Here is a 26,922-nt window from a genome sequence, read left to right on the forward strand (position 1 = left end):
TTGAGGGCAAAAGAAGAAGGGGACGACAGAGAATGAGGTGGCTGGATGGAGTCACTGAAGCAGTCGGTGCGAACTTAAATGGACTCCGGGGAATGGTAGAGGACAGGAAGGCCTGGAGGTTCATTGTCCATGGGGTCGCGATGGGTCGGACACGACTTCACACATAACAACAACAACAACCTTTGCATGGGATCTCTGTGCATCACTTCTGCAATTGTTGCTAGCAATGGAATTGGAATCCAATCCCAACAATAGTGATGCTGTCCACATCTCATTAAAGGACAGTGGCAAACTTGCCATTAAGTTAAATGGATGTGGTGGTGCCCCTTTCATTGCTTGCTTGGGGATCAGATCTGCATGGTCTGCCATGCTAATTTTGGAGGAGTTTAGTTTGAGCCAGATGAACCCTGAATGAAGAAAAGAATATCTCTGAGCGTAGATGTCTTACAACTGTTGGAGATGGCTTCTAGAAGATTTTTTCCTTTCACACAGCAGCCATGCAGGGTTAACTGCAAGCTTTCCCAAAATTTTGCAGAAAAGCAGGTTTTGGAAAGATTGGAGAAAGGCCATGGGATGCTGTTGGAAAGAAAAGGGAACAAACTTGCTTCCCATCAGTTTTGAACCCTGAGACAAATAATCTGTGAGGGAAATTGACCCAGTCAAGCCATTGGTCTATTAAGATCAGTACATCTCTTCTGACCAGCAGTGGCTCTCTGTCTGGGGTTTTCACATCACCTACTACCGGATCCTTATAACTGGGGATACCGAGAACTGGCCCTGGGACCTTTTACATACAAAGCAAACACTCTACCGCTGAGCCCAGACAGCCCCATTTATACCTTTCAAAGTTTTCAAACAACAATAAAAGGTGCAAAGCGCCTTTTCTTCACCATGGAACAACCACAGCAAAGGCCTACACAGAGAGGAACAAGGGCTGCAGCACTGCTGACATTCTAAAGATGAAGGACATGGATTTAAGGCTGCCTTCGGAAAGGAAGCCCCACAAGCTTCGTTCTACGTGTGCGGAGAAAGGAATTCAGTGGCTCAAGAATAATGTACATATTCAGAAGTTTGATTTTTTATATGATCATACTCTTTCGTTGGTGGGATAAAGAAGGACATGGGAAGTGCATGGGAGAAAGAGGAGAAACACAATCACAAGACGAACTATACTCAGAAGATACTTTCTGCCTGTAGTGACATGTTGGGGAAGTTTGACTGGAAGCAGCTTTAATTACTTGTGGGTTTAGCTTGGGGTACTGCATTTCACTAATATTGATTTTATATGAATGAATCTCCAGGGACATGCCTCAAGGCACAGAAACAGGTATCTTCTGTGGAGGCTGCGGCAGAACAGACCTGCTTCAGCCTGCAGTCCCTATTCCAACCTACCCACTCCATGGAGTTTCTCTCTCTCTCTCTCTCTCATGATGCTACCACTAACCTTGATATGGGAATGCCTGCTGAGAAGGTCAGAACTCCCAGCTTCCCTTCTGAGGACTGAGGCTTTGTGATTTCTGCTGCCCAGCACCTGGCTTCCACAGCAATAATTTACCCTTGAATGCACCCCGGCCATGTGCCAATGGGCAGCCTCTCTCCCTTCCTAGCCCCCCCTTTCTCCCAAAAAAATTCTGAGATGATGGGGGTCTATGAGGAACAGACAACCACTACCAGCATCCAAAGTTTAAAGCATTTCTTAAAAAGAAATTGAAGCATACTGTTAGTACTGCACCAGACTGAGCAAAGAAGCAAAAGAAATTGGGCAGAAATGCAAATCTTCTGTCTGTTCCTCCACTAAACATGCCCTATTTGATGTTAAAATACAGGACAGGTTCATCTAACTTTGTTGTTGTTGTTAGGTGCAAAGTCGTGTCCAACCCATCGCGATGCCATGGGCAATGATCCTCCAGGCCTTCCTGTCCTCTACCATTCCCCGGAGTCCATTTAAGTTTGCATCGACTGCTTCAGTGACTCCATCCAGCCACCTCATTCTCTGTCGTCCCCTTCTTCTTTTGCCCTCAATCGCTCCCAGCATTAGGCTCTTCTCCAGGGAATCCTTCTCATGAGGTGGCCAAAGTATTTGAGTTTCATCTTCAGGATCTGGCCTTCCAAGGAGCAGACCAGGCTGATCTCCTCTAGGACTGACTGGTTTGTTCGCCTTGCAGTCCAAGGGACTCGCAAGAGTCTTCTCCAGCACCAGAGTTCAAAAGCCTCAATTCTTTGACGCTCAGCCTTCCTTATGGTCCAACTTTCACAGCCATACATTGCAACTGGGAAGACCATAGCCTTGACTAGATGCACTTTTGTTGGCAGGGCGATGTCTTTGCTTTTTAGGATGCTGTCTAGATATGCCATAGGTTTCCTCCCCAGGAGCAAGCGTCTTTTAATTTCTTTGCTGCAGTCCCCATCTGCAGTGATCTTCGAGCCCAGGAAAATAAAATCTGTCACTACCTCCATTTCTTCCCCATCTATTTGCTAGGAATTGAGAGGGCTGGATGCCATTATCTTCATTTTCTTGATGTTGAGTTTCAAGCCAGCTTTTGCACTCTCCTCCTTCATCAGCATCAGGAGGCTCTTTAGTTCCTCTTCCCTCTCTGCCATTAGAGTGGTATCATCTGCATATCTGAGGTTGTTGATATTTCTCCCTGCAATCTTAATCCCAATTTGTGACTCATCTAACCCCGCCTTTCTCATGATGTGCTCCACATACAAGTTAAATAGGCAAGGCGACAGTATCCTCTAATTGAAGAAATTGCAAATCTTTTCTGGCTCTCCATTACCTTAAACCTTATTTCTGCTATCCAGGCCGGCACATGGTCGGTAGCTGCCTGTCCCCTGACTTCAGGTGAGATCTTCCTGCTCTGATGGACTCAATGCAAAAGATCCCTTCTTCCTGGCTGTTAAGGTATTTTATCACCCAGTTTTTTCACCCACCAGGCAGCCTAATTCAGTACAAAATCAAGTCTCATGGGGGCTTTCACTCAGGTAACTCCACACAGTATTCTGATAAAACAGCAATATTAGATGTAGTAGGCGGATTCATTTAGTTACATGTCTGTCTGTTCACATGTAAAGTGGATGTGAGGAGGCTATTCTTCCTTTTTAAAAAAATTGTTTTTGGAAGTGAGGAGAGCTAACTTCTGCCCTCTCCCTTACTGTCCATAATCTCAAAAACCTTTCCTCACAGTCATCTCCACTTCCAGCCAACAGAATCAAGACAGGAGAAAAATGCTTCAGATTATAGATCATGGAAAGAGGAGGAGAAGCAAGATTTCACTCCCCTCACCTGTGCGCTCCATTTTCAAAGATAAACATATTCCACTTAAGTTATCCTGTGAGTAAATACACATAGGGATACTCCCTGTCATGTGAATAAATATATATATGGATAAAGGGTAAAGGTATCCCCTGTGCAAGCACCGAGTCATGCCTGATCCTTGGGGTGACGTCCTCCAGCGTTTTCATGGCAGACTCAATACGGGGTGGTTTGCCAGTGCCTTCCCCAGTCATTACTGTTTACCCCCCAGCAAGCTGGGTACTCATTTTACCGACCTCGGAAGGATGGAAGGCTGAGTCAACCTTGAGCTGGCTGCTGGGATCAAACTCCCAGCCTCATGGGCAGAGCTTTCAGACTGCATGTCTGCTGCCTTACCACTCTGCGCCACAAGAGGCTCTTATATATATGGATACCCCCTGTCATATCTCGTTTAGTCACTGTAATCCACTAACTGTCTAGCCCTAGGACATGGGAAATCCATCTTAAAAAACCAACTCTTACACAAAGTTCATTGGGTGACTTTGGTCCAATCACTGTCTCAGCCTGGCCTACATTACAGGGTTGTTCTGGGGGGGGGGGGAATGGTGGGGAAAGAACCCCATATGCCACCCTGAGTTCCTTTGAGGAAAGATAGGATAAAGCATACTAAATAAATGTCAATACCAATAAACAACATTCATTTATTTAGAATATATTTCTAGCCTGCCTTTTCAGAGTCCTGGTAAAAGTCAATAAAATAGCCTAGCCCTGGTTTTAATGGATATCTTAATATCCGCTTTCCCTGCATGGTCAGCAAAACCCTATGCTGTCTCACATGGAAAGGTTTTCTGCTGGAATACCCAGGACTACCCATGTGCCTAATGTTCATGCTGAACAGGTATCTTTTACAGAGCAATATAATAGTAATGAACCAAGCAAGGAAAAGTGGGGATTTAATCCCACTAAAGTGAAGCACACTGAAATCCCCATGACTTGAAAGGCGGAAATGTTTAGCACATGCTGAACTCTTCCATTAAAATTAACAGGAAATTACTCACATTTTGCTAGATTGTACCCACAGTGTTGAAACTGACTCAACTGTTGACAGAGTTAAATAAGAAATGCCTTTCAGAAGAAAAGCAAAATCTCCCATCTGAAACTGATTTTGCAATTGTTTGGTATTTAAAGATTATATGATTAGTAACAGTTCTGATTACAAAAGAGGACAAGATAGTTCAGAGAATTTCCGTATCAAAATTCAGCACACCGAAAAAGATTTTAGTCCCAAGGTTACCTAATCTAAAATTGACATTTAATTTAGCAAATGGCTAGTTTTATACTATGAAAAGAAACGTGGGACACCAGGGCAAAACAAAGAGTCAGAAACCTATGGTGCAAATGGACAGCTGAATAACCCCTATGCCTTTCGCATTCAGCTTTCTCAGGGATAATGGAGGGGTTATTCAACTATTAAAGAGCCTTTTCCTTTTGCACCATTGGTTTCTTTCTCTTTATAGTTCCATAGTATGCAGCAGCGTTTCTCAACTTTTTTACCAATGAGAAGCTCCTGAAACCTTGAAACCCCAGGAGTGGTGCAATTGTGCAGAACATAGTTAGGAAGCATAGCTGTGTACACGCCCACCCGGGCCACTCCCCTTCCCACTCCGTCCAGACCCATCATTGGCCATTTTGGGAAGGAGGGCAGGTTGACATGACCATATATGGTCATATCACCTGGTTAATTTTTAACAAAATTTAAAAATATATTAAAATTAATTAACTCTCACCCTTTCAGGAAACCCTTCCAGGGCCCCCAAGAAATCCCAGGGTTTCTTGCAACCTATCTGCAACCTAGCTTTGGACTGAGTTGCATTGTCATTCATCACCATAGCCTCAGCTTACTCAGAAATGCATACATGTCATTTTTGAACCTTCCTGCTGATCCCATTTTGCAGGCCAATGTCCTGTTTAGCACACCTTCCCCCCTCTTGAAAAGGCATAATGATGAGAGCCAGCTGGATGCATGTGGAGGAGCAGGGAATCAAACCTGGCTCTCCAGATTAGAGACCGCCATTCTTAGCCACTACACCATGCTGGCTTTTTTTCAGAACATAAGAAGAGCCCTGCTGGATCCATCTAGTCCACTGTCTCCCACAGCGATCAAGCAGTTTCTTTGGACAACCAACAACAGAACATAGAGGCTGAGGCCTTCCCCAGATGTTGCCTCTTAGCTCTGGGATTCAGAGACTGACTGCCTCTTAATGTGATGACTCTAGCGTTTGTTAATAGCAGTGACAAATGTCTCCAAACAGGCGTTAGAAATACTTTTAGCTGCCTTTTAGCTGGAGAAGGAAGCACTTAAAAATGGTGGCTGTCTTCTCTGCCTTTCCCCTTGCAAATTCAAATTTATTTTATTTCTTTTTGGATTTAGAAAAAAAACATTTGAGTTTAGTAAGGAAATACTGTGAAGCTCAATCTAAAACCAAAATTGGGCAGTTTTTCAGGCCTGCTTAATGTTGCTGTCTCAAGTAGCCCAATTATGTCCCCACAACAAGGCAGGGGGAAAACACATGCACACCAAAAAGATTTTTTTCAGATAGTTCAGATTTACAGACTGTTAAGCCTCTCTCAAATGCTCCTGATAGTGACAAATTTTCAGCCTCCAAAGGACCACCCGGCCTTTAGAAATTATGATATAAAATGACTTTCTGATTTTTCCATCAGCTTACAGAGAGGTGCCTTTTGTACATTCACATGATGTCATGCGTGCATATGGTAAAAGCACTTATACAGCAACTTCCATGGTCATAAGATATATGTTGCTCATTCTTTGAATTGCCTTCATTAAGCAACATTTTAGAAAATAATCTACAGCTCAGGGTTCCTTTTCAAAATGTCAGCACTGCAGATGCATAAGTTACTATACTCAGGACATCAGACATTAGAGGTTCTGGTGCTTAATGCTGAAATTCAAAACAGACTAAGAGCTGTGGCTGAAAAAAGCTTTCTTAATGTGGGCACCCAGCAGAAATGTCATCCTCCAGGTGGGATCCCCCAGAATTAGAGCTCCTCTCCATACTACAGAGATAAAGGTGAACATTATGGCACTGTACCCCACAGGGGTCCCTGCCCTCCCCGGGCACCATCTCCAAATCTCCAAGAGTTTCCCAGCCTGAACTAGCAACTTTACTCCCTAATCCCTCACCAGCAAGCACAGGGGAGCTGGCAACTTTAGCATACGGAGCAACAGAGCAAGCAGTCTAGCATCGTAGCAGGCTAGTGTGCCTATTATCCTGCTCTTAAACCATCTAAGATTTTGAAGAACAAAACCAGGTAGCCATGCCTCCTGATGGAAACAGGCAAGGCCAGAGTAGTGATTCATGAAGAGATGCGACCTCCCCACCGGGCAGATGATTCTGCTCAGCCTCTGCTTGGGATGCAACTGAATGCTCCAATCACACCTGGAAAGATGCAACAAAAACAACCTTCTCCAGCAGTAGATGATTGGAAAGAAGCAAGGCCAGAACAGTGAGCCAGGAAGTTCTAAGGGAAAGCAGTCTTTGAAAAGGCATGTTTCTTTCTGAGAAAACTTACAGAGCTTTTGGGGTATCCATTTACTTACAAATATACCACTTATGCAAAAGGTAGTACTGTAAAAATCCCCATAAATATCTGATGTCTTTAGAAGAGAAGAGCTGGTTTTTAGGACCCCACTTTTTACTACCCATCTCAAAGCAGCTTACAACTGCCAACCCTTCCTCTCTACTCAATGGACACCCTGTGAGGTAGGTGGGACCGAGAGAGCTCTGAGAGAACTGTGACTGGCCAAAGGTCACTCAGCAGGCTGCATGTGGAGGCACCTGGTTCTCCAGATTAAAGGCCACTGCTCTTAACCACTACACCAAGCTGGCTCTTTAAAGCAGCACTGACTCTCTCAAAAGCAGCCACCAACCCCCAAGACTACTACTTTCCAGAAACTTGGGGCATTCTCATTTATTACTTAGACTTTGATTCCGCCCTGTCTCGGCTGACTCACTACTTCTGCACTACTGATTTAAACTAGTTTAGTCGTTTCCCTGTTTTTAGAAACCTGCTTGCTTCTACAATGCTCTGCTTGTATGTTTGTAAGTAAATAGTTACAGATGCACACTCTCTTATCCCAAGGAAAGAGACCCTTGCCACACTGACAAGGGAAACTGCCTTATACTGCACCAGACCATTGGTCGATCATGGTCTACTCAGACTAGCAGCTGCTCTGCAGGGTCTCAGGTGGAGGTCTTCCACATCATCTGCTATGTGGCCCTTTCTGCAGAAGATGCCATGAATGGAGCCTCCTGTGTGTCAAGCAGATGCTCTACTACTGAGCCACAGTGTCTCCCCTGGAACTCCTCAGTGTTTGGAAGTAGAGAACACATAACAAGACTATCCCTTTTTAGTCATCTTCCTTATAAAGTAAAAAGTTCCCAGTATTTTATCCTTTCCTCCCAGAGAAGATGGTCCACCGAATCTTAAAACACATGCATTGTTTCTTTCATATTGTCTTATTTCCTTTTTGAGCTGGGAAGTCCATAACTGTCCATGGTAGTCTAAAGGTGGTTATGTCATTAATTTATACGTAGCTCCCCCATGTATATGAGAAACAAACCGGATCACTTTCCTCCGTTTCATAATGTATTGCTCAAATTATTCCTCTTCCACTCCTCAAACTATAATAGTTAAAACTACGTCTGCAGTGTGAATCCGCATACAAAGGTATGACCGTTCTTTCTTTGCTATTTTGTTTGTTTTCAACAATGGCTGTTGCCATGCTCGATACTTTTGTTTCAAAAGGGAAACACATTTTCAATCATGATTTAACCCAGAGGAACGGAACATGTGCATTTTTGCATGACAGGGAGGATTTATGGACTCCATGCAGGTCTACTAATGGCATTTGCATTTGGCAACCTACGGAAAGTGGCGGCTTTTGTTTGGTTTATATTGGAACCAAAAAGCTCACCCTTTTCCCATGTCTCTGTTCCAGCTCTGATGAAACAAAATAAGATTATGAGAGCATTATTGTTTTCATAAGTCAAAGAGCTATATTTACTAATGGGAGAGTCATAAGTACATAAGAAGAGCCCTCCTGGATCAGACAGGCAGTCCACCTAGTCCAGTATCCTGTCTCATACTGTGGCTAACCAGTTGCTCTAGACTGAAGGCCAACAACAGGGCACAGAGGCCACAGAGGCCAACGTTGCCTCCTGGCCCTGGGATTCAGAAGTTCAATGCCTCTGAACATGGAGGTTCCCCAAAATACTTTTATTGGAAACCAAAAATTCAGAGCTTAGAATCGATATATTTTATTATTACCATGGCCAAATCTGTGGATACTTAAATCTATACACAAAAGACAAATCTTTCTGCAATGCTGAGGAAAAACCCAGGCTTGCAGGAAAAATGATTTAAAAAAAAAAATGATGTTTAAACCTCTCCAAAGTAACAGAAGCAACACCTGTAGCTTTAAGAAGCAAATGGCCTCTGTAGTTGTTGCTAAGAAACCACAACAGTATTGCTAGTTGAAACCTTGGTTTCTATCAGTAAAAAGCAGGACCCTTTTCAGGGCTGTTTTGGGATTCGATGAAGGGTTCACTGGGGCCGGGCCTGGAGGCAACTACATGGTGACTTACTGCCATGCAATTTCTTTGAGTCACCTCTGTCTGCTACTGTTCAATTGCAGCCACTACATGAAAGCCAGTGGGTGATGCTCTGCTACTTGGGCAAAAACTCTACAGGTACGGCAAGCTAAGAGCTTGTGATAGACCCAGGGTCACCCAGTGAGCTTCCATGGCAGGATCTGAAGTTATCCCAAGATCCTACTCCAACCATCTAAATCACATGAGCTCTCAATGGTACATAAGCTCATTAAATTTGTTTGGGAACATGCCTCTTGCACTAAAGCTTTTGCCAACTTTCACTAACCTTCAGAAATATCAGATGGACAGTCTCTAGCCTATGACCTTACCAGCAGTTTTAAGCATTTTCGTGAAAATAAACAATAGGCATTAACAAGAGATTAGGTCAGCACATGGTTTAACTGGCTAACATATGCCACCTGCTGGTAGCAAAAAGCAACTGGGAAACAACAGATCCTGACAGGTTTCAGCAGAAGCCTGTGGCCCAGCTTTCATGTGTTGAAAAGGGAAAATAGAAGGAGGATGTTACAAGCTGCTTTGGGCACGAAAAGTAGTGTATAAATAAATAAATGCTCAGACCTGCAAGTGTTTCATGTTATGAAAGGCACACCTGTGCATTCAGAAGCAGCCTACGACTGGCTTGGCTCCCATGAACTAAATGTCATGTCACAGGCAAGCTGTTCACTTAAGCAAGCTGGACCATAAGATTTTGTTCAGGAGTCTCACCTGATCCACCCTGGCCTATTGCTTCCTTGGTTGGCTTCCTGAAACTAGGTGATGGCGTGAAGGCTAAATTCTCCACCACCTCAGTCTGCATTGCTAGAAGCATACAAGAGAAATTATAATACCAGTCTATTCTGCATTGGTTGGACCTCATTTGGAATATTATGTCCAATTCTGGGCACCACAGTTCCCAAAAGATATGGACTAGTTGGAACATGTTCAGAGAAGAGTGATGAGGATAGCTGAGGGGTTGGAATCCATGCGTGCTGCGCGGGCGTGGCCGTCGCCCTGCCGGTCCCCAGCCAAAAAAAGGTTGGGGACCACTGGTTAAGAGCACCATCTTCTAATCTGGCTAGCCTGGTTTGATTCCCCGCTCCTTCTCCAAATGCAGCCAGCTGGGTGACCTTGGGCTCACTACAGCCCTGATAGTGCTGTTCTCACAGAGCAGTAATATCATGGCTCTCACAGCCTCGCCTACCTCACAGGGGGTCTGTTGTGGGGAGAGGAAAGGGAAGGTGATTGTAAGCTGCTTTGAGACTCCTTCTGGTAGAGAAAAGCAGCATATACAAACCAACTCTTCGTCTTCCAGGTATTCCTACCTTTCATTGGTCACAAAATCTGCAAGCTATCAAACCTTGATTTTCTACAGGATTTACTTGAATCAGTTCACCTGATCCCACCGTGGTCAAACAATCTTTTTTAAATCTCAATTAGCCATTAAGACATTAGAATGAATGTTATAAACAGAGAGATTATCTATATACAGGGATTTCTCCCCCTTCCCAGGACTGCATTTAATTAAACAAAAACACAACAGATGAGACTGATGTGCCGTTATTGATCATTCATAAACCACTGAGCAATTAAAGGAGCTTCTCTATTAACCAAAATGTGAGTAATTGATCAAAAAATGTTGTTTACACTGGGTGTAGTGGATGTTCACTGTCTTGAATTCAAAAGTTCTGCCCCATAATATGATCTCAGAATTTGGTTTATAGATTCTACTTCGCCCTGAAGCTGTGCATTCAGAAATTATGATACTGTAGGGCAGGGGTAGTCAAACTGCGGCCCTCCAGATGTCCATGGGCTACAATTCCCATGAGCCCCTGCCAGCAAACGCTCATGGGAATTGTAGTCCATGGACATCTGGAGGGCCGCAGTTTGACTACCCCTGCTGTAGGGTATAGGTACACACACACAAATGATTTAAATTCCCCATCTGAAGATGTGAGAAATTTTATTACTTGAGGGATGCAGATGATGCCCTCTCTTATTTTTGACAGGCTGCTGAAGAAACACAAAGAACGTGTATATATATTACAAAAGTATATACTTTTCAAGTGAGGCTGTATTCAGATACCACGATAACCTTATCTATTTGATGGACATGAACACAACCTCTTTGCTGTGTACACCTCCTCTCCCCTTCTCCCAGGAAGTTAACAAAAGCTTCCTCGTTTAGGGAATATCTGCTGAGGCAAACTGGAGTTTATTCACCCTGAAAGATTCTTTGGGAGATGAAGGATGGCACAGTAGAGGCCAGTCCCATCAGATTTTGGAAGCTAAGCAGGGTCAGTACTTGGATGGGAGGCCACCAAGGAAGACTTGGCAGAAGAAGACAATAGCAAACTGCCTTTGCTTGATCACTTGTCTTGGAAGCCCCTTGCTGGGGCTGCTGTCAATCAGATATGCCTTGACAGCACTTTACATGTAAACACAGACATACACACAGAGAACTGAAGAATACATCTAGAAGAAGAGGAAGAAGTGTTGGTTCTTACATGCCGCTTTCCGCTTCCCCAAGGAGGAGTCTCAAAGCGGCTTACAATCACCTTCCCATTCCTCTCCCCACAACAGACACCCTGTGGGGTGGGTGAGGCTGAGAGAGCCCTGATATCACTGCTAGGTCAGAACAGTTTTATCAGTGCCGTGGCGAGCCCAAGGTCACCCAGCTGGCTGCATGTGGGGGAGTGCAGAATCGAACCTGGCATGCCAGATTAGAAGTCCGCACTCCTAACCACCACACCAAACTGGCTCTCTAGTCATGACAACAACTTGTAATTTGACTGTAAGCTTCCAGAACTGAAAAGCTTTCAGTTGCGCTGTAAGCATGAAGGCTAAAGGAAGCAGTGCGGCAAACAAGCTGTGCTCATGATCATCACATGAGTTTATTATGATGTCAGAATACGGCCCATTATGGTTTTCCCCAAAGAGTCTGGCTGTGGACAAGATCCTGAGAATTCTGCTATTCTAGCCCCCCTCACAGAACTGCAGCAGCTCCCCGCAGGCAGCAAAGTCAGCCCCACAATGCCTTGTCCTCATTTGCGATTACTAGTTAAAATCTCTCGAAATTTCATAGGTGCTCCTAGAACCACTGTTCCTGGTTAACCCAATCAGGCCTGATTCAGATGTAAGCATGCACTTAAGAAGCCCTAGACATCTCATCAGCTTTCCGGAACACCAAACAACATTCCTGCCCACCTTACATGGTGTGAGGGACACGCCTCGCTTGGCCCATGCCAATTCTGCACCAGTGGCACCACTCAGGGCTGCCACCAGTGCGTTGTGATGGAGCACCATGCTCTGCCATTTCCTAGGTCCCCAAGGGGGACCTATTTTGGCAGCAGACCCTGTCCGCCCTGGATTGCTGCATCCCTACAACGCAGCCGAGGTGGAAAGGTTCCGCTGCGTGGGGGAGCGGTGACAGGGGGGTTATTTGCATGAAGGTGGGATTGCATAACAACACAATCCCATCTTTCTGCAATTTTTTAATGCCCTATTTGGCCCCGCAACGTCACGAAGCTGAGTGGAGCCATATGGGTCAATTCATATCCACGCTGAGACGATATAGGAGGGGAAGAGCCGGGCCTGAAAGTCCCAACTCTTCCCCATCCACATAGGCCTGGCCTGGCCTGGCTGCCAATGGCACCCATGGGGAAGAAGGAAATGCAGATATTTCCATGTTCCCGTCCCGTGGGGTAACAGAGGGCCTAAAGCAGGCCAGGGCCAGGAGGAGGCTGGGCCAGCACTGACATCATGTGGCTGTAGGGATTAGCCCCACTGCCATACAAGCACTGGCCTGACCTTCCCCCCCCCCCCTGTGCGGTACCCGTCTCAGTGAGAGGGCAATGATTTTGGGGCCCTATTCTGAATTTTCACCTAAAGGTAAAGGTATCCCCTGTGCAAGCACCGAGTCATGTCTGACCCTTGGGGTGACGCCCTCTAGCGTTTTCATGGCAGACTCAATACGGGGTGGTTTGCCAGTGCCTTCCCCAGTCATTGCCGTTTACCCCCCAGCAAGCTGGGTACTCATTTTACCGACCTCGGAAGGATGGAAGGCTGAGTCAACCTTGAGCCGGCTGCTGGGATCGAACTCCCAGCCTCATGGGCAAAGCTTTCAGACGGCTGCCTTACCACTCTGCACCACAAGAGGCTCCTGAATTTTCACCTAGAATTCCAAAATAACACGATCTCCCATTTCACATGTTTTCACATGTTTTACATCCTGTGCCATGGAAGCACCAACCTATCCTGTGAGGGACTGACAAAACACAGCTCAGTGCCTACCTTTCTTTTAATCTTTGCTTTTTGCTGTTTCTGAGAAGCTTCTACTTCTCACCTTGGGGTGCTTTACTAGGAGTATGCATAACAAAATGCAGTGCTGAAGAGGAACACAGAAGTCACTTGTTTGGGTCAGTACAGTGATTTCTCAGAAGTGTAATACAAATCTGGGGTTGTTAGCATAACCAAACCCCTTCCTCAAAACAATCTGTGCTTTTTTCCCTCCCAAGTTCAGATGCTCACGAGAAATACAGCATGTACTTCCCTTTTCCCTTGATTCCACAGGTTGCTGGCACAATGGCATTTCTCCCCTCTCATCAGATCAAGGAAGAGAACAAAGCTCTCCCAGCCTATCTCCTTTGGAGACAAGCTGCAAAGAGCCAACACTCTCCTTCTCTCCCTCATTTTCCTCTCTGCAAGGAGGATGGCTTGAAGATTGGATGGTCTTGAGTGGACAGGTAGTCCTCACTCCCCTGCAGTTGGGGTGACATTTGGTTGGAAAACAGCCACGCCACCCCCACCCTCAAAAACCTTCAACAGGCCCTAAGAGCAAAATGGGCGGGAGGTCTTTATCTTAGAGGGATGAGTATGTTTTGTGAAAGTTTGGTGCTACTATCTTTACAAACAGCTGCCTCAGAGCCTCTAGTAAATTCCCCACTGAAAGTAACAGTCCTAAGGGTCTGGATACACAGGTATTTGAATTCCAAGGCAATAATACCCTATATCAGTGGTTCTCAACCTGGGGGTCAGGACCCCTTTGGGGATCAAATAACCCTTTCATGGGGGTCGCGGCAGGGTAAGCAGCTTGGCCGGGGAGGCGCCATCTACACAACAGCCTTGCAGGGTAGATCAAGATACAGCGTCTGTCTGGAGCAGCAGAAAAGAGCAGTGGGACAAGAGGCAGAACTGAAATGAGAAACCCCGGGAAAAAAACAATTTATATGCAATCATGAACAATGGATCTTCACGCCATTGGTCTGTTTCAATTGAACTTTTGTGAAAGAACACTTGCATAATTTTATGGTTGGGGGTCACCACAACATGAAGAACTGTATTAAAGGGTTGCGGCATTAGGAAGGTTGAGAACCACTGCCCTATATGAACACAAATAATCAAAAAAACTTTTGTTACTGCTTTTCTCCCTGCAGTCAAAGCAATTGATTGTTGATGTCGTTTTTCCCTTTTGTACAATTGCCATTCCATAAACTGGAATGGAACAATGGAGAAGCAATCGCTTCAGCTGCAAAGAGAAAAGCAATACTTTATTCCATGATCCTGATATGGACCCAGGCTTTCAGTTGCAGCATGAAAGCCATCCAGTCATCTTTCCTTCATGCATTGTTTGGCACTCCTAGATACATGACTTCATCAGTTCTGCACCTTGAAGTTGGCAACCTCTGGAAAGTTCCCCACCTCTGCTTGGTTTGCTACCCTGAATTGTGGACTGTGCTTACACTTTTCTCAGTCTCCTTCTCCCATTTTGCTTTGGGCCAGGGGTAGTCAAACTGCGGCCCTCCAGATCTGGAGGGCCGCAGTTTGACTACCCCTGCTTTGGGCACATTCTGATTCCTTTGTTAAGTCCACAGTGCCGATTTTGTTTTCCTTCTTTGGCTTGTCTGAGACAGGTTTTGACAGAGCTTGGACTCTGATTAAAAACCAGCTTGACCTATTAGACTGGCGTCCTCCTATCAGATGCTGAACAAACTGTCTCTCCACTGCTCTTGGGTTTTACTCCTTAAAAACCATCTGTCAGCAATAAATACCTATATTCTCTTACAGTTCTCTTTTATTGCCATCTTTTCTCAATATCAATTAATTACCTCTTGCTGATCTTTTCAGAATATTTTCTAACATGTCACCTGTCCAAAGGATTTGTGCTTGCATTCTCAAAGGGCCGGATACTCTGACACACGACGTGGTGCACTGGTTAAAAGCAACAGCCTCTAACCTGGAGAACTTGACTTGATTCCCCACTCTTCCATATGCAGCTAGCTGGGTCACCTTGGGCCAGTCACAGTTCTCTTAAGGCTGCTCATGAAGAGCAGTTCTGTTAGAGCTCTCTTTCAACCCCACCTACCTCACAGGGTGTCTACTGTAGAGAGAGGAAGGGAAAGAAGCTGTTTTGGGACTCCTTTGGGTAGTGAAAAGTGGGGTATAAAAACCAACTTCTTCTTCTTATATCACACTGTATAAGAACCTTCAATGTCTTTGATTACGGAGTGATTCAGATAGCACCTCATTGACCACTTCTGTTCACTGCCCCTTGCAACATTTGGACATGATTTAGAAAGAGTTGCCAAGATCTTTTGTTAAAAAATTGACCTTGCACTTGTTCCTTTAACTGCAATCTGACAAAAGCTTTTCTCTGCTAGATATCAACATCTTAGGCTGCTGATGTTTCATTATTTCACACTATAAAGTAGCAATAGTACCTGAAACTAGTAAAATGGCTGTGGGTATCAGGAAACAAAAGCTATGATATATTGTGTCCTATCTTCAATGAACATTAGTCAGCTGTCCATTCCTTTCAGTATCACCCCTGGAAATCACATTTACAGTGTGCATGGCATCATCATAACTAATAAAATAAAATGCTTATTAAATAAGAAGTTCATTTTATTTTTGTGTGCACAGTACATTGCCTGAACAAAACAAGGAAGCATGTCATAAAGTTTACCAGGGACTGCTTTGGAGGGTAGACTGTGGCATCTGGCACAGTCCTCTCCTACTTGAATATCTGAGTCCCTTTATTTGCAACAGCAACGGTGGGGTTCTGAGAAGAAGAAATTCTGGGGGTGGGGAAATGGGAGGACCCAGTGGGGGAGTGCAGCTGATTCAGCTCTTCCCTCCCATTCCTTTTCCGTTGTAAGGCCGCTGCAGACCAGACAGAGAAGCAGAAAGTCACTCTGTCCTTCTAACTCCTCCCCAGGTTATATATATACATATTCACACATATATAAATTAAGTCCCCCCCCCCAAAAAAAACCTGGAGTAACCCTGCAGTTCCTAGTAACTCCAGTTGGGAATGACTGCCATAGCATTATACTCCACCGAGGTCCCTCCCTGCCCCAAATGCCTCCCACTCCCGGCTCCATCCCCAAAGTCCCCAGGGATTTCCCAGCCCAGCCCAGGCCCGGCAGCCTTAACCCCGCGGCTTCTCTACGGGCGCAGCCCAGCAGGTCACAGAAGTCTTCCCAAGGCCAGCGAGTGACGTAGCCGGACTCACCAGCAGAGGGCGAGCGCGGCCGCCCCCCGTGTTCCCTTCGGGAATCGAAAGCGCACCGCCGGCGTCCTCCGGGTCGAGCTCCGCCCATTCCTTGCCCCATCATTCGTTCCGCCCTTGAGGGGAGGGCTTGCCAGAGAAGCCAATGGGTCCCGAGCTTGTTGCGGGCAGCCAATCAGCTCGCGATTTGGGACAGGGTTCCCCTTTTGCCGGGTGACTCCGGCGTCATGGCTGCCGCCGGCGCGTGTGGTCGTCTGCGGCTGCGGTGGAAGGCGGCGTGGGGGGCCTTCGGGGGAGCCGGGGCCATGGGGCTCTGCCTGAAGGGGGCGGGCTGCCTGCGGATGGCGCGGCCGGGCCTGGCCAGGAGCCGGTGGGACTTTGCTGGAGACCGTAAAGCGGTGTCCGTGGATTTAGGGAGCAGGTAAGGGGGGGGGGGGCTCGTTCCCGGCCAGCAGAGAAGCCCCCTGCTTTCTGCTGGCCGTGCTTCAGCTGGAGCGGGGGATCGAAGCGTGGAGGAATGTGCCCAGCTGGCCGTAAAGAAAAGGCTTCCCCGGCACGTGCAGAGAGCCTGGGCAACCCCAGCCTGGCCAAGTAATGAGGATGGAAGTGCGGGTGTCCTCCCCCTCGTGGCTGCGAAGCTGTGAAGGGAGTGTGCTGTTGAACATGTGTGATGCTTCTCCATCTTTGCTGAAGTGGACGGTGGTGCCCTTTCCTCCACCAGTAGAGGAAAGGAAAGCATGTCTGCGTGCATGCAGAGCACTTTTCATTTATTACAATGCAGCTGTATTATTTCAGTTTTATATTCTTCCTCCTCTAGTAAATTCTGAGTTGATATTTTACATCTCAGCAAATCTATGCAACAGCTTAGGCCAGTCTTTCTCAACTTTTTGACCCTTGGGAAACCCCTGAAACATTCTTCAGGCTTCCAGGAACTCCAGAACTGGTCCAATCATGCAGACTATGGTTGGAAAGAAGAGCTGTGTACATGCCCACCTGGGTCCCCTCCCACCAGGCTCTTTATTGGCCATTTTGGAAGGCATTGACATGGCCGTATATGGTTGTATCACTGGTTAAATGTTTAACAAATTGAACACTAGAGATTAATTTAACTCCCACCCATTTGGGAAACCCCAAGGGTTCACAACACCCTTGTTGAGAAAGCCTGGCTTAGGCAGAATAAGCTGAGAGCAACTGGCCCAGTTACTTACGACTTTAAACTTTGGGTTTTCCCAGTCTAGATCCAGTTACCCAACTAATATGTCTCACTGACTTTCACCATTATAGCCTTGTGAAGTACTAATTAAAAGGGTACTCCTGAGCATGATATGGCTTTATCCCATTCCTGAGCAATCATAATCTTAGGAGGTAATAATGTGTGTCTTGACTTCATCACACAGGATTACTTCTCTCCATGCAGGTTTAAGGGAAAGGGTTTCAAGACTGGGGTTTGGCTTGTAAGCTGTCTTGAACTATGATTTCTCTCTCCAGATATAAATAATCGTCTCTCATGCTGCTTGTGTATAAATGTATGTATTTATGTTTCAACTTGTATCCCACAACTCCCAAGCAAAGCTCATGGCAGTTAACAATTGTTGGCCCAACATTAAAGTCCGCTAAAACAATATAAAATCCCTATATAAAACCCTCCTTTAACAGCAAAAACTCCCATCTACCCCAGCTCAACAGACCTTTAATAAAACAGTGCTTCAGGTGCCATGAAGGGGGCCTGACTGACTAGCGAGGGGCTCAGCTCTAATAGCACTGGCCTCAACCAAAGACTTGGTGGAAGAGCTCCATCTTGCTAGCCCTGTGGAACTCAGAAAGTTCTGTTAGGGCCCTCAGCTCTCCTGGGAGCTCATTCCACCAGATAGGATCCAAAAGGCCTTGGCCTTAATTGAGGCCAGATGCACCTCCCTTGGGCCGGAGACTGCCAACAGATTCATACCTGCAGAGCGCAGTGTCTTGCAGGGGGCATAAGGATATAAATATGAGGGGCCCAGTTCTTGGATAGCCTTAACCTTGAACTTGATCCAGGCTACAACTGGCTACCAATTCAGCTGCCTCAGCACGGGCTAGATATGGGCCTTCCAAGGTGTTCCCATGAGGACCCTAGCAGCTGCATTTTGTACCAACTAATTTCTGGGTTAGGGAAAAGGGTAGGCCCATGTAGAGCGAGTTACAGAAGTCCTTGCCCGTTGCGTGGATGACTATGGCCATGCAATTGGATGTCAGGTAGGGTGCTAGTAGTTTCGCTTGGCACGGATGGAAAAATGCCATGTGTGCTACCCCTGTGACCTTGGGCCTCCGTAGCAAGGGAGGCATCCAGAATCACCCCCAGAATGCTGGCCAAGGGGGAGATGTTAAGTTGCACCTCAGCCAAGGTGGGTGGGTTGCTTCCTGATCCGCTGCCTTCTTGCCCAGCCACGGACCTCCATCTTGGAGGGGTTGAGTTTCAGGCGACTCGGCTCGCACCGCCCAGCTACAGCTTCCAAACATCTGTGCCTTTGTTCTCTGAGCCATGCCACCGCTACTTTTCTCCAAGAGTCTGTGCTAATATGGTACTGGGAGATGCCTGATCAATAATTACTAAAGAATAACACGCATACATGTATGTGTGTCTTTCTGTAGCTTCTGGATTTCTCTTTAGTTTCTCAAGCAGATTAATGCTTGGTGTCCTTCCAAATAAAGAGAGCAACTCTAAAACCACCTTTTGTCTACTGTGCCACATTACTTCTGGGTTTGTTGCTTCTCCAAAGCAAAAGAAACAGATTTTACTAGTTTTTTTTTTAAGAACTGTATGTCTTTGCATAAAAAGTATATCTAATTGGAATATATAGTTAAAAGTCTATTGAACTAGCTTAACTTCAGTTTGGGTTAGAGCTACTTCCCACGTTGTGCTTGCCCTATACAGACAAACTTTCTTGTAGGAAAAAAGCATGATTATTGTACATGGTGATCAAATGTGTACTTTGCTTCCTGTGCATGTATATGTACTGCAAAATACTGTACAGTTGTCACTCATGATCTATTTTAGGGTTTTAAGATAGCCCCTACACAAGCAGGGACTTCTGGATAAGAATTAATTGTATTCTTTTGTCTTATGTTTCCCTTTCTTACTAGTTTGTAGTTCATATAGTAGTATGGAAGTTGTTCAGATTAGTGATGCGTAACTTCTCTCTCTTTTATTCCCCCTCCCTTCTTCTAGAAAGTTGGAAATTTCCTCGGGAAAACTAGCCAGATTTGCTGATGGGTGTGCTGTAGTACAGGTATGAACTTCTTTTAACTTCAGTTTAAATAGACTATTTAGAATTCAGTCATGGGATAGGGGCTGTAGCCTTTCTTGGAATGTAGTCTGTCTTCACAAAGCCTAAGTAATAATATAGGAGTTGTTTTTACTAGTGGATTCATGATCATGATCAAGTTGCTTTTTCTTCAGAGGGCCTGTGGGCTCCATGGACCCCCCCCCCCCATCTTACATGGTGCCCACTAAGTTGTTAGGAATTGAGTGGGGCCAGGTGGGGTTTTGTCGAGCTAAACTTGTGATTGGCATTTGGAGTTTGTTTGTTTTTTTTATGTTACTCTGGCAACAGCTGCCAGCCCAAGTAAAGACTCAACATTTTGTGTCTGACTCTGTCTCCCATGGTATCCCTTGTATGGCTGTGCCTACTGCACTGCATCAAAATTCCAAAAGGATCACTGGACATGAAAAGGTTGGAGACCCTTGCTTTATCGTATGTAAGTTCCTTGTTTATTTTTCATTAAGCTAGGTGATACAGCGGTGATGGTGACAGCAGTCAGTAAAACGAAGCCATCTCCATCTCAGTTTATGCCTTTGGTGGTAAGTGTTACCATAAATGCCACATAGGGATGAAGAACTGTTTTTTGGATCTAAGACTCTCTGTGTAATCCTAAACAGAATAAGTGCAGCCTAAGCCCATTCAATCTGTTCAGGATTCCATTGTATGCATCTCAGGTGTAAATGACAGATATTTTATAGAATCATGGTATCATCATAGAATAGTATCGCTCATCACTGTAACCTGCCACCCCCTTAAACCTTCACAGAATAAGCCTCTCTTTACAAATTTCCAAAGATGGAGAACCCACCACCTCCCGAGGAAACCTGTTCCACTGAGAAACTGCTCTAACTGTCAGGAACTTCTTCCGGATGTTTAGACGGAATTTCTTTTGAATTAATTTCATCCCATTGGTTCTGGTCCGTCCCTTCGGAGCAAGAGAGAACAACTCTGTTCCATCCTCAATATGGCAGCCTTTTAAATACCTGAAGATGGTTATAAAATCCATTCTCAGTCATCTCCTCTCTAGGCTAAGTAGAGCAAGCTCCCCCAACCTTTCTTCATATGTCTTGGTCTCCAACCCCTCACCATCTTTGTTTCCCTCCTCTGGACACACTCCAGTTTGTCTACATCCCTCTTCAACTGGGGTGCCCAAAACTGAACACAGTACTCCAAGTGAGGCTGAACCAGAGCAGAGTAAAGCAGTACCATCATCTCCTGTGATCTGGACACGAAACTCCGTTTGATACGGCTCAAAATCCCATTTGCCTTTTTAGCCACTGAGTCACATTGTTGACTCATGTTCAATGTATGGTCTACTAAGACTCCTAGATCCTTTTCACACATGCTACTGCTAAGACAAGTCTCCCCCATCCTATATTGGTGTATTTGGTTTTTCCTACCTAAATGCAGAACTTTTCATTTGTCCCTATTGAACTTCATTTTATTCAGTTTAGCCCACTTCTCAAGCCTAGCAAGATCATCCTGCATTCTGGTTCTGTCTTCGATTGTGTTTGCTACCCCTCCCAGTTTAGCATCGTCTGCAAATTTAATAAGTATTCCCTCTAATCCCTCATCCAAACCATTTATAAATATGTTGAACAACACAGGCCCCAGGACAGATCCCTCGGGAACTCCACTCATCACTCCAAGAGGATGCTGAACCATTAACAAGTACCCTCTGGTTACGATCTGTCAACTAGTTATCGATCCACCTGACAGAATAAGGATCCATACCGCATTTTACCAACTTGTCAACAAGAATATCATGTGGAACCTTATCAAATGCTTTACTGAAATCCAGATAAACTATGTCCACAGCATTCCCCTGATCCAGCAAGGTAGTCACTTTCTCAAAAAAAAAGATAAAGTTGGTCTGACATGAGTTGTTCTTGCGAAACCCATGCTGAAAACTTAATGCAGAATAAAGGACCATAATGCACATAAGAAGTGCATTGAATTGTGCTACTTGGTTGTAATGCAAATAATGTGTACCAAAAAAAGACACAAACATTTCTGAAGTTGGCATAGTGACTTCTAGGTTTGGACAGATCAGATGAACTGGCATGTTAATTCCTGATCTATTTTCAATATGCTATATCACCTTAATAATACTACCTTCCTGACAAGATTGAAATGCTACTGGTGAGCAGACCATCTGACACCTGTTATGCATGGAGTCACACTTCTAATGAAGGTAAGTGTTTGCAGTCTGGGGATGCCAAGGGACCCACTGCTGGTTTGACTGGTTAGCCAGCTGCAGCCTTTCCTGTGCAGAAAAGATCTGGCCACTGTGCTGCATGCCCTGGTTATATCTTGCTTAGAGTATCGCAGTGTATTATATGTTTATGTATCAGTATTTTAACTTTGTCTTAATTGTTTCTATGATGTATTTTTGTTTGGTTTCTCTGGATTTTAAATGTGTTTTTAATCTGTTAGCTGCCTTTTCAGGCAGGGTATACATTTTGTAAATAAGTGAGGAAATAAAATTATGTTGACAGTGTTACTCATGAGAAGTTTCTTTTGTTATCTAAGGTTGACTATCGACAAAAAGCTGCTGCTGCGGGAAGGATTCCCACCAATTATCTGAGAAGAGAACTTGGTTCCACTGATAAAGAAATTCTTACCAGCAGAGTAATAGGTACCCACTTATGATTACTGCAGTAATTCCTGATACTTTGAAAGCAGAAGATTTACTTCTCAATCGTTTTCTGTTGGGCAGTTTTGCTAGACACTCAGGAAAGAATCTGTTCTTTGATCCTAAAATCTCTTGCAGTCTGAGCCTGAGTCTGCTTACTTGGATGTCATTCCACTGAAATCAGTAGGATTTGCTAGGGAAAGTGCTTATGGTTGGTGTTTCAATAGGAACTGTCTATTAGAACTTTGAAGGCATGATTACAGTGAAGCCCCCCAATAGTGTATTTAGTCAGGAAGCTGGCTCCTGAACTCCTATTCCTTTCATGCAATTTACTCCCACTCATAGAAGGGGGAGCATTTTCTGCTGATCCTTTCCTGAAGACATTCATTTACATTCAGCTTCTTCTTTAACCAAAAGTCATGTATTTTAAAAACATATAAATCTAGAGATATTTCATTTAGCATGCTATGCCATGAACAATATGCTGTTTTAAAATTGTGAAGATGTGTTCCAAAATGTTCTATTACCTATAATCAGGATTTTTATATATACTTCAACTAGGCTATTCCTGGCTGTTGCATGGTCAGATTTTGCTAAATTCTGTTTGTCTAAAGAGTTGTTGTTGTTGTTATTATTATTATTTAATTTTTAGACCGCCCTTCTCCAAATAGGTCTCAGGGCGGTTTACAACATAAATAGTTAAAACCCAATAAAATCCCCATAAAAACCCCAATTAACATCAACAACAAGTCACATATAACATATAAGGGGCGGTGGTCACAATTCTGATCTTAGTTACCCGACTTCCCCCAAGTTCAGCCTGGTGGGGAGAATAATATTCAGAAGAGGGTGGCACCAATACAATAGATTTAACAATGATCTCGATGTTAGAGATCTCAATATTGGAGGGGATCCTTTGATGGATTAGTGGGAGAGCTGCCCTGGCCTCAACCATATGCCTGGCGGAAGAGCTCTGTCTTGCAGGCCCTGCGGAAAGCTGGTAGATCCCGCAGGGCCCTTAGCTCTTCTGGGAGCTCATTCCACCAGGTTGGGGCCAGGACTGAAAAGGCCCTGGCCCGGATCGAGGCCAGGCAAACATCCCGTGGGCCCGGGACAACCAGTAAATTCATACCCGCAGAGCGGAGTGCCCTGCGGGGGGCATAAGCAACCAAGCGGTCCCGCAGGTAGACGGGACCCAGGCCGCGTATAGTCTTAAAGGTCAATACCAATACCTTGAATCTGATTCGGAAACAGACTGGTAGCCAGTGCAGATGACGAAGCACCGGCTGAATGTGGGCCCACAATGTTATTGTGACATTCCATTCTGTTTAATTTATTTTCAGGTTACTTGGTGTGTAATTATTCTTAGCCTCTGTATATGAATCTCCCAATGTATTTTAATACGAATTTTCAATAAACATTTTGACATTCTTTATGCTTTTTCATAGATCGGTCAATTAGACCACTTTTTCCAGCAGGCTACTATTACGATACACAGGCAAGTGACTTTGTGACTTTTCCCCAATACCAGGGGGAAACAAACCATTACTTACTATATCCATATGCCACTTTTCCTCATTGCTCAGTGCAGCTTACAAAATCTGACCTATTAAAAACACATTGGGAAAAAGCCTTCTCCCAGTAACTTTCATGCCAAGAAACTCCCTGATCCTCATCTAACAGTGTAATTATTATACCACATGGTGATTAGGTGCAGTGACAGGAATGCACCAAGATGCTCTAGAAAAGTGGCTGGGGAGGGGGGGACCTACTTCCTCGCAGCACTTTTCATGTGCAAGTATTAATCTGGAGGCCAAAAATGTTTTCAGTATCACTGTGTTTTTTACTGTATATTTCAGTTTTGTTTTCCAAAAAATTTTGTACTTATCTTGTGGTATGAATGTGTCTAACTTTCCCTACTCATCTGACTTTTGTTGAAAACTCTCTGGCGAAATAAGTTTCTATCACTTCCATAAGTACATAGCTTGTACTTGGTATAGCATTTAAACAAAATATTTGTATTGTTTTTCAGCTAAAAATCTCATGAGGGGTCTTTTAGTAAATAATGCCTTAGTTGGTATTATTACGGTTCCCGCTGTTGCCGGGGTGGCTGCCCGTCAAAATGAACAGAGGCCCCGTCCTGGAAGATCGTAAAATTCAGAGCCACCTGCCATCATAACTCATTGGCCTTCTTTTTCTTCCCCTTTTGTTGCCACAGATCCTTTGTAACCTTTTGGCTGTCGATGGTGTCAATGACCCTGAAGTGCTGGCAATCAACGGAGGTAATAATTTTTGTAAAGCATTCTTCCAAACATTGTTAGGCCTGCCCTGCATGTGTAGCAGAAGATGGTGGAAAATGTTCCAAGAGGGTAGAAATTGGGCCCTGCAACCACAGATTACAGGAACTAGGATAGCACTTTTGAGTGTTCCCCTGCTGAAACATCTCCCTGGAAAAAAGAAAGAGAGCTCTGCAAAAACCAGGCTAGGCTAGATTCATTCTTCTAGAACTGTTAGTTTTCTTCTTGCAGGGATATTTTATTTTAGGGAGTATTCCAAAATGTAGCCTCCCACGTGCAGTGTGAAATAGGACTGCCTGTTCTACCGTTTCAGGATCATCCCACTTCATTCGGGTGAATGTGTAAACTGGGCTTTAGTGAGACCTTAGTTAAACAGCTTCAAATAATGTACTTAATTTCCTTTAGCTTCTGCAGCCCTTGCATTATCAGATATTCCATGGAACGGCCCAATTGGTAAGTAAAGAGAATAATATTTAGCTTTAAAATGCACGACCACTGTTTAAGAACAATAACCTGTTAGAAACTTCAGTATCTTTAGGGGTAAAATGATAAAAATGTGGGGTTTTGGTCAGCTGCCAGAAAAGTGGTCAGGCACCTTCCTTGAAATGGCACGATAGCTCAGTATCAGTCAGTCTTCATTATTGTTTATCTCAGGGATTCCCAACGAGGGTTCTGGGAAACCCTGGGGTTATGCGGCCTTTCCCAAAAGTTAGGACAGCCACTGATATTACTAGACATCACTCGTACCCACTTCCCCTGTTGCTGTACAGCCCTAGTCTCTTTTTCCACCATGGAAATGGTAAATGATTGATTGGCTGGCTCCAATTTCTTACTTCCATGCCCACTTCCTTGAAGGTTATCAACTTTGGGGTTCCTCAAAGGCTGAACAATATTTCAAGGGTTTCTCCACAATCAAAAGGTTGAAAAGGGCTGGTTTAGCTGTTACACCTTGATTGTACACAGCTGAATGGTCCTATACATCAGCAATACAGCTTTAATCATATGAAGTCCCGTTATTTAATTGCAGTATTTGTATCCTGCCTTTCCACCCAATCAGGGCCACCAAGGCAGCTAGCAGAGCCAGTATGGTGAAGCACAAGCCTCTCATCTGGAGAACAGCCCCAGCCTGTTGTAATGCACTCCTGAGGGAGACCAGGGCCCTGCAGGACATCAACCAGTTGTGCAGGGCCTGTAAGACAAAGCTATTCCAGCAGGCCTATTATTACTCCCCCGCTCCTCCACATTCAGCCAGCTGGGTAACCTTTGGCTAGTCACTCTTTAACCGCTACACCAGACTGTAGAAAACATATATTTTGCCTACACTGTTCAACACAACTCAAACTTTTGAGTTTGTATGTATTGTTACTTGGGGACTTGAGCCAGTATTGTTGTCTGTCAGTGCCCTGTCATTTCTCTCATCCAGTCTATCAGGATCAGGGCCTTGCTTTTTCCACTCCTGATCATGCCAAGCAGGAACAAGTTAAGGGTTGACTCCAAGCAGTTTGTTCAATCTGTATCACAGTCCTTACTGCATCTCCTGTTTGGCTTTTATTCATGCATGCCCCGTGATTTCCAGCATATTCTTCTAGGTGAACAAAGAAGAGCTCCAACCCAAGTGTAGATCTTAGTCAAAACTCAGTTTTGATAGTGAATGCAGAAGAGTAAAAGGTGCCTTCACTTCTGTGTATGCCAGGTATAGACATAACCCTGATACCGTTTTGCAAACAGAACTGAAAAGCTTAACACTTCAGTATCAAACTCTATCAAAGAAAACAGGAAGCAACAGCTCAGGCCTGGGAACAGCTTAGTCAGGCAGTCAGACTGAAAAAACTCTTCTTTATTTTGGTGTCTGGTTTCAGATTGCCTGGGTAGGTTCCCAATGATGGCCTATAGCATCATTTTGCCAGAAACATAGGGAAATTATTTCAGGGACCTCTATGACTGTGCTGAATTGAGTGATCCCCACTATAGTAATACTGAAAATCTACTGGCTTGGCCACCTGTGGAGCCCTCAGAAGTGAGAATATTGAGACTTTGAGTCCTGGCAGAGCTCCAGGGATTGATTTACTCCCACCTTAACTATTAAAAACAAATATAGACTGGTGGGTCCCTGTACTAGCATTTTTATTTGCAGCATTTGATAAGACTGGGGAAATACACAATGATTGGGGGTTAGCAATTATTGTTCTCATCTATAAGAAGGGCTACAAAGAAGGCCCTGCTTATTACAGACCAATTAGTTTACTAAGCACT

The 26,922-nt window shown here is 44.7% G+C and overlaps 1 protein-coding gene and 1 long non-coding RNA gene across 6 annotated transcripts in view; one reads left to right on the forward strand and one right to left on the reverse strand.

Moving 5' to 3' along the window:
- Positions 1-16,591, reverse strand: part of LOC143835654 (uncharacterized) — a 76,995-nt gene extending 60,404 nt beyond the window's left edge. For 3 of the 4 annotated variants that reach the window (XR_013230302.1, XR_013230301.1, XR_013230300.1), the window contains exon 1: positions 16,442-16,591. This is a non-coding gene — a long non-coding RNA (uncharacterized LOC143835654). The remainder of the gene's footprint in view (positions 1-16,441) is intronic. The other variant, XR_013230303.1, reaches the window with a different exon arrangement.
- A 59-nt stretch (positions 16,592-16,650) lies between these two features.
- PNPT1 (polyribonucleotide nucleotidyltransferase 1) overlaps positions 16,651-26,922 on the forward strand; it is a 42,175-nt gene continuing 31,903 nt past the window's right edge. Inside the window, exons 1-7 of one of the 2 annotated variants that reach the window (XM_077333481.1) lie at positions 16,651-16,859; positions 19,644-19,704; positions 20,202-20,276; positions 22,270-22,375; positions 23,821-23,870; positions 24,591-24,654; positions 25,075-25,122. In XM_077333481.1, the coding sequence (XP_077189596.1) occupies positions 16,666-16,859; positions 19,644-19,704; positions 20,202-20,276; positions 22,270-22,375; positions 23,821-23,870; positions 24,591-24,654; positions 25,075-25,122 (598 nt within the window). In that variant the 5' untranslated portion in view covers positions 16,651-16,665. The remainder of the gene's footprint in view (positions 16,860-19,643; positions 19,705-20,201; positions 20,277-22,269; positions 22,376-23,820; positions 23,871-24,590; positions 24,655-25,074; positions 25,123-26,922) is intronic. The other variant, XM_077333491.1, reaches the window with a different exon arrangement.

Source organism: Paroedura picta, chromosome 1 (genome assembly GCF_049243985.1).
Source record: "Paroedura picta isolate Pp20150507F chromosome 1, Ppicta_v3.0, whole genome shotgun sequence".
NCBI lineage: Eukaryota > Metazoa > Chordata > Lepidosauria > Squamata > Gekkonidae > Paroedura > Paroedura picta.